Source organism: Malurus melanocephalus, unplaced genomic scaffold (assembly GCF_030028575.1).
Source record: "Malurus melanocephalus ecotype Western Australia unplaced genomic scaffold, MMel_1.1 scaffold_59, whole genome shotgun sequence".
Taxonomy (NCBI): domain Eukaryota; kingdom Metazoa; phylum Chordata; class Aves; order Passeriformes; family Maluridae; genus Malurus; species Malurus melanocephalus.
In genome coordinates, this window is record NW_026623291.1 from 486,538 (window position 1) to 494,862 (window position 8,325).

Genomic DNA, 8,325 nt, shown 5'->3' on the forward strand with positions numbered 1-8,325 from the left:
CAGAGCAGCTTCTCACACCTGCCTTCTCTCCCGCGGGTGCAGGATCCGTTCAGGACACATCCCCTGACCCTGAGCGGCAAAGCACTTCGCTTCCTCCTGTTCACGAGCAGTTTCAGAGCACCAGTGACTGCACAAGAGAACAGAGGATCTTCCCGATGGARTAAGGCTGGCCGGCACAACAAATCGATCAGGGAGAAATTCACTTTCTTTCCTATCWTTACCTGAAGTAAATGATAAAGCTCCCACATTCATCCAATTCACATCCCARCCTCCTCACAAAGCACAGAGCTGATAATCTAACCAACCCACTGTGGGGTGCATAAGATTTCCCTCTGAGACATCACACATTCACACTACGACAAACAGTAATACAGAAAAAATAAAGTAATATAGAGAAAACATTACAAGAGAGTATTACCACCTATTTCTGATAACTGCCTACSTGGGCAGGAAACAGCAATACCAGCAGTCCCCCTTACAGAGCTCCAAAATAGGCAATATACAGCGGATTTCTTGCTTAAAGTGGCAGTTTCCCAGTAGAAAACTATTCTTGATTAACAAGTTTTATATTTCCTTAAGAAAGTACTATGGACTGAAAGGGAAAAAAATACAAAAAATTACTACTTAATGAAAATAAAGCTGGTTTGTTTAGTGCTGTATTTCAGCACTGCCCATGTCCCAGAATTCAGTTGTCCTGAAAGTTTTTAGGATGTGCTGTTTCTAAGATTTAAACGTCTTGTTGTAAAGTCTTCACAGAAAAATAACGCACTTGTTTTTCTCAGTTACCTTTTGCAGATRYTCTTCTGCAGTCTCTGAGATAAKAACCTCCCATGAATTCATGGTCWGCAGGCTGAGAAAGAYTGCCCTGAATGATTCTAAYCWCACAAAGATGAGTGGAATGACACTGTAAACTACTCTGTATTAGAAATTTTTAMMATTTAGRAAAGAAATGCCCTCTAGTTGTTTCCTGGCTGTGTCTCAATCTCACAATTACTTTGATTATAACACTTACACTCTTTCAAGTTTATTTATTTCAAGACACAGTTATCAAAATAGTGACCTCTGAAATAAAACCARCTAGAAATATAAATAACCCTATCTGCAAAACCCATTATTTCTCCATCCCTACCCCTGCTCTCTTCTACCCAATCATGGATCTCTTCCTGCCCCTTAGTCGAACCTCATCCAGTTTTTTGATCACAGGACCAGATTTTTTAGACGCGGCTGCATAGCTCTTTAGCAGAGCTTTGAACATCRTTTCAGTATCTGGATGAGTGCTGATGAAGGCTTTTTCCAGAACATACAGATCAACTCCTTTATCCTCTGGAAGACCTGAAATAAAACTGAGTCCAAAGTCTATCAACACCAAGTCCAGCTTCTCCATGGGTGGCCGCAGGAGGAGATTGGCAGTTGTAAGATCGCCGTGGATAATATCTTCATCRTGCATCCTTGCTAACAGCTCTCCCATCTTCTCTCCTAACTTATGGAGGCCGTCGGTATCATTTCCACTCTTTTGTACAGAATAAATATGATCCTGAACAGTAATTGAGTCTACAATATCTTCAAGATAGATGGAGTTGGTGACATAATCCACGAAGTAGACCACTGGAGCTGGAATCCCTATTTAAAAGAACAAATCAAATGCTACAAGTTAATTTACATGATTGCCAGCTTTATTTCAACAACAAAACACAACCGATAAAAGTCCTAAGCAGAAAAGCAGGTTTACAGATCACCCCCAGTCACAGATAATCCACACCTTGGAATGAATGGCCTGGCCAACAYTTATTTCCAACCCATCTGCACTGCCCTGCAGTCTTACAAGCTGGCAGCTCCAATCTGGTGACAGATTGGCCTCGCCTGGGGCGATCGTTCCAAATAAAACAAGTTATGGGACACACCGAGGACAAGAGCAGGCACTCTGAGAGAGCAAAGCGCATTGCCCAGGCCTCGGAAAAAGCTCCCGCATCCTTCAGGAAGGCGCAGAAAGACGCCAAGAGCCCGCGACTTGCTCTGAGCGGTGTGAAGTGACAGGGCTGCCGCGCTCACACCGTCCCGGTGTCTGTCTGTCCGTCCTGCCAGGGGCTGCCCCGCTCACACCGCCCCGGTGTGTGTCTGTCCGTCTGTCCGTCCTGCCAGGGGCTGGCCCGCTCACACACCCCGGTGTGTGTCTGTCTGTCCGTCCTTCCCCGCTCACACCGCCCCGGTGTGTGTGTGTCTGTCCGTCTGTCCATCCTGCCAGGCAGCCCCGGCCCGGTCCCCCCGCCCCCGTGCGCACCTGCCCGCCGGCACCGCAGCAGCGACCGCGCCTCCTGGGCCATGCGGCGCCGGCTTAGCCGCTCCTCCAGCGCCGGGTGCCGGTATCGCTTCGGGACGCGGAGCTTGGCCACGGCCGCCCGCCCGAGGAAGAGCCCGCGGTACACGTGCGCCTCAGCGCCCTGCTGCACCAGCCGCAGCCCCGGCAGCGGCGGCGGAGGCGGCGGCTCCTCCGCCACCATGGGGACGCCCGCCCCGTCCATGAGGGGACCCGCGGCTCCAAAGTCACCCATGGCAGAGCCCGCGGCCCCCAGGTCGCCCATTGCGGTGCCCGCGGCCCCGGCCATGACCGAGTGCGCACCGCCCGCCTCCGCCTGGGCCGCCGCCATCACTGGGACTATACGGCACATGCGCGCCGCGAGTCTTCGGCAATTTTCGGTCATCCCCGGCCATCTTCGGCAATGCTCGGTTGCCCGTGACGGAATCCTACGAATGCCCGAAGCCCCTCCCGCTCCCCGCCTGTGGCGCTGGGCTGCGCTCGCCATGAGGGGCCCTGCGCTGCTGTGCTGCCGTCGCTGCTGGCGCTGCCTCTTCCAAACCCCTCTCTGCTTTCCCCGTAAATCATGCTGCCCCCTGCTCGCCTCTGCCGTGACGAACGATACTGAGTAGCCGCACCCTGACTTGTTCCTGAGCATTCCCGAGCCGGCGCGTGCTCCCGTGGCTTTGTGCCCCAGCGGGACCTGCRGCTGCCCCAGGGCTTGCGATGGAGGTGTGGGATGCGCGCCTTTCCAAGGTGGCAAATGGCATCTCGTGGTTCCCCCGAGGTTTTCCCAGCATCGCCTTGGAATTCCGCTCCCGGGCATCACCCCRGGACACCACTGCCACGGCATTCCCCCCACCAGGATACCCCACCCCTGGAGCACCATAATGGGGACTCCATCTCTGGGACATCACCAGGATAATCCACCACTGGCTCTTGCTCTTTCATTGCTGGAGCCTGTGCAGATCCACTGCAGCTTCCCAGTTTGTAGCTGGGAAGGAGAAGAAATTTGCCCACAAGCTGCAGGGCATCAGTAGTGTGCAGCAGGCATGGTGTGACCTCGAGTGCCCACGCTGGGCACCACCAAAGCTTCTTCCCCCCAGGTCTGCCACAGGCCACTCATGCCATGAGTCAGGTGGCTTCCCCTTCCTTGAGCAGCCAAGTCCTGCACTGCCACCTTATTAAAATATGGATAAACCTCATTACCCTCATAAACCTCATTGGATCAGTCTTTGGGGTTTTATGGCACCCTGAAAACCCACTGCCCTATTGGGTGATCTGGACATGCTGCAACTGTGCTCCTCAGAAGATACAAGAGAATTCAGCCCAGTCCATGTAAATATGTTTTCAGTTGTTGCTTTTGGAGGTGCCACAAGTCCATTTAGTCTTTGTTTTCTCACCCACAACATTTGTTTCCTTTTCAGAACATTTATATTTTATTAACACATTCCATACAGCTTACTTGTCATTGCACGGTGGGATCATGCCTGGCAAATATTTATCTTGCCTCAGTAACAACTTTTAAACAACCTTCCCAAGTTTTCAGTGATACAGATAATCCATCCCGCAATTCTGTGCACCCGTGGCACTTTTCCTTCAGCTGCCCTCACTGTGGCAGGGCTTCAGGAGCTCAGCAGCTTGCCCAGAGTAAGAAGCACATTCCTGGTCTCAAACAGTCAAAATAAAGAAAAAGGTTTTCCCCATTTTGTGAACAGATTTTACCAGAGCATCTATGCACAGAGGCCCCCGCAGACACACATATAACCTATAAGCAAGTGCACACAGATACCCTTTGGATCATTATTCTGGCAAGCATGATGGTTTTCTCTCATGCTGGCCAAAAACCTCCTCCRGAGCTTTCAAAGTATGAAAGAAAATATTTTTGCTTTATTTTCCCCTTTATTTTATTTATTTAAATTTTATCTTCCCTGTGATTTCACTTATTCTTTCCTCTTTTAATGCAATAAACAGTTGACATAGCCCTTGGAAACCATCTAGAGCCATTTACAATATTTATGRTATCACCTAGTATTTTTATTGGAATATTGAATCACCCCAGAGAACTGCTCTGAAGCCACAGACTGGTAAATGGTTTAGTTATGTAACTTTGTCCTCCCAGTGACAAGAATTTACAAACTCTCCTTTCACAAACAATTTTATTAAGTTGAAAATCACAGCGCAGCAAACCAAGCTAATGGAAACCAAGGCAGGACCCATGGGCTMCTCCCTGCTGTCCTACAGATCCCTTGGAATAAGGCAGGGTACAGCCCTGGAAGCAGCTCTCCCCTCAGCCCCCAGCTTATTTAAGGATGGAGACTGCCATCCTCAGGGCTGGATGGATGGGAAAAAGGATGAATTTGGGTTATTGCAGCTGGAAAAAGGATGAATTTGGGTTATTGCAGCTGGAGGCATCCTTAAAATGTGCAAGGAGACAAAACTCCTGGGGGGACCACCATTATTGACCAACATTGCCAGGAAACCCCCCTGGGTTAGRATATCATAAAAGAAAACATGCGCAACCTGGACCAGGAGGAGAAATCTCTCCTGGTAAACCAACATGCAATAAATGCAGGTTCCTGGTGAGCTGATTCCAGCTGTGAYACTGCTGCCTGCTCAGGCATCATCATTTCCATCAACAACTGAATGGAGTTTGATCACTTTGGCCCCCCAAGCCCCTTCCTATTATGATTCTTCTAGTCATAATAGAAGAAAATACACTCGAGGATGTGATCAGGATTGCTGAACACCATGTCTTCCTTTTTCCAAGATGGACCTCTTTCTCCTCTGGTATTTGTATTTTAATTTGTGATTTTTAAAGCCTCTCTTAGCTGCTCCAGCTCCGAGGTAGAGGGTAACATTTCCAGTAATCACAGCCGGGTTGTGTTACCAAACACAGGCTGCCGATGCAAACACGGAGCTCTCCAGGAGCACATTCCTGCGGCTCAGCCCTGAGGATGTGCTGTTTGGCTGCCAGGCAGGAACGCCAGGAGCCAGATRAGCATCAGATGGGGAAATGGCACTGCCAAGACACACGGACTGCAGAGGAGGAGGAGGAAAGCATCACAGSAGGGTGCAAGGACAGAAACGTGCCTGCAGGCAGGAAGCACTGGTGGATCCAACCCCCCCAGACCTTCTCATGTGGAGTTTGGRGACAAAGGTACTGCCTTCAGCAGGCCGAGAATGTCCACTGCAAAAGGTGTGATAAAAAAGCTGTACTCTAAGAACCCCCCAAAAAAGCCTTTTTTTTCCCAAATTATCCCTGCAGTACATCATAGCAGGTTTTCACCTTTTTTTCCCAGAGGACCATAACCCACAGCCTCCAGTGACAGCTGCATTTCTGTACATAATGACATCATCTTTTGGTAAACACACCATAAAGCTGTGCCTGTGCTCCCCAAGACCTCACCTCCTTGTTCTCTGTGCTARTAATATTTCTTGCCCTGCCAGAGGCCAGGAAGCCTCCAGGAAATGTTCGGGTGGCAAATAAATTAATGCTGAGTGACCATGGAGAAAAATGTAATTTTTTCCTTCTCACACTGAAGTAATGTCAGAAGAGAGGAACTGTTGAGGCAAATTGCAGATCACACAGCCAATGGTGGGTTTGTCCAGAGGGTGATGAGGACTCTAGGCTCTCTTTGGCTCTCTGCCTGGCATGGTGGGGAACCATGCATGGGAGACACCTCCTCCAGTTCCTAACACAGCTCAYCCAAAATTCCTAGACTTGAGCTCTGGAGGATTAGCTCTGGAGGCCAGAGATCATGGACAAAACCACACTGTATCTTCTAGATCCCCACATGTTCCCAAAATGTGGAATATAAGCCTAGACACAGAGTTGTAGTGTCTGCTGTCTGCCATGKTCTCATGTGGAAGAGAGAAAACAGGAGTAATTTCTCCCTCTCCATATCACGAGAGCTGATGGTGATTTCAGAGTTATTTAAGCTGCTCTTATATGAAATGCAAATCCTATTGAAAAGCTCTTCCCATGAACACCATTGKTTTCTGTTGGCTGGTGTTTGAAGCCATTCTTCCCCAAGTGTGTGATCCCTGTGCAGCTGTCAGGCTGTATCAGATATATACAGATTTTAGAAAAGGTGTTTTACACATTGTATTCCCACTGAAATTAGAGCATATGAATGGGAAGCATTTATTTAATCTATAAACCAGGTAGATGATTTCACACACTTTTTATATTCTCTGTGATTTGTAGAAGAAACAAACCAAAACCTTTGATCAACTGCTGCTCATTTTRCAGCCAGATATCCAAAAGACTAAAGCTGAAAGGATATACATGATCCAGTATGGCCCATCTCAAGCATCCCAAACTATGAATTAGGACAAAAAAAGAGTTGATACTGCTGGTCTGCAGTGTAGAGACATGAGATGTAACCTCATACTTCTAAAAGTAACAATTCTTTAAATATCTCTCTTAAATTCGCTGTTAACATGTGGAATGGCTGAAATGGCTCTTAAAAAAGAAATAAAACATTCACGTATTCTTTATTCTTCACCCAACCTATTTATTTTTGCATGTGTCAGAGGGGTGTGCCTGCACCACAGGCACGATGGTCACTGATTCAGACCTTCCCCAACTCAACTCTGCTGGGGCAAAAAGCTTTACCAGCACAGGCTCCACAGAGTGCTCTTCTGGAGCTTGTGTGGTTATAACATATTAAATATTCAAATTTAATGTCGGTTTTCAATGAAATGTCACCTGCAGTCACATGCCAGCTCACAAAGCATGGTGAGTCACCTACTCTGCAGTGGCAGTCCCTGCTGCAAGGCTCTGGGGAGGCTGTGCTTGCCTTCCCAGCTGTGACACCACATCTTCCCTCACCCTGTCCCACSCCAGCTGGGTCACAGCAAAATCCTGAACATCCCCTGAACTTCAGCACAGCACAACCCGCCCAGCAGCTGCTGTTTACAGGGGCAGTGTTTGCATATTGYGTTAAAGGGTTTCAAAAGCACTTTGAGGTGTGTCTAATTTTGTCAAATCCTTGTTTAACAAACTGGACTTTGGGATACAAGAAATTAGCTTCAGACCCAAATCTTGCATCCAAGTACAAGTCCCAGTGTCTTTTATGCAGGACAGCAGGAAGGTTCCTGTTCCACTCAGCGGGAAAAGAATGTTAATTGCAAAGGAAGTTGAATAGTGAATGCTTTGTCTGATGGAGCAGCATGTCWGGGGAAGGAGATAAGCTTGAGAGACTGATTCTTTCTGTCCCACAGCCACAAAAGTTAAGAGTGCAAACTCAGACATAGAAYCACAGAATCATAGACTCACAATATGCTSAGYTGGAAGGGACCCATCATGGAGTCCAACTCCTGGCCYGACACAGGACACCCCAATAATCCCATCAGGTGCCTCAGAGCATCGTTCAAATGCTATTTGAACTCTATCAAGGCTTGGTGCTGCCCACTGCCCTGGGGAGCTTGGTCAGTGCCTGACCACTCTGTGTCAGGTGTGAAAAATCTTGTCCTGATATCCAACCTAACCTCCCATGCGGCTCCTTTCATTTTTAGCTTTGAAGTGGCCACCCCTTTCCTAGCAGGCTTCTTTGACTTTCCAGCCGAGCTACCTAAAAACATTAATAAACCGCCAATCTCTCGTGGACCTTCTGGAGGCTTTCCAGAGGTGTGAAGCTCTGCACAAAAGCAGCTCTGCAGGCAGCGAGGAGATTTCTGTTCCTCAAGCGAGACAGACCGGGGACAGAGCTGTCATTGCACCCACCAAAGCCGCATCCTCGTTTCTAGACCAACTCGCCACCTCCCCCGTAATGTGTCTCCTCCACCCCGCAGCCGCCCGGCCCCGGTTCCGCCGGGCTCACCCGTGGGCTCACCCATCCCCSGGACCCGGCTCCGCTCCGCCGCCCTCGGCACCGCTCCCGGCGCGGCGCAGCGACCCCCGCCCAGGACCCCCGCCCCCGAGAGGGGCGGGCAGGGCGACTACAAGCCCCAGGCTGCCCGGCCGGGGGCAGGGCGGCAGCGACGTGGCGCGGCCCCGCTCCGGCCGCCGGACCCCGCTCCGCCCC

At 49.5% G+C, this 8,325-nt stretch overlaps 1 protein-coding gene across 1 annotated transcript; it reads right to left on the reverse strand.

Annotated features, from left to right (window-relative positions):
* Positions 1–100: 100 nt before the first annotated feature.
* On the reverse strand, positions 101–2,671 carry TP53RK (TP53 regulating kinase). Its single transcript, XM_057365985.1, has 2 exons — positions 2,279–2,671; positions 101–1,620 (listed from the first exon to the last, which is right to left on the reverse strand). The coding sequence occupies exons 1-2, from the start codon at positions 2,664–2,666 to the stop codon at positions 1,142–1,144; spliced, it is 867 nt and encodes a 288-aa protein (XP_057221968.1). The 5' UTR covers positions 2,667–2,671; the 3' UTR covers positions 101–1,141.
* Positions 2,672–8,325: the final 5,654 nt, after the last annotated feature.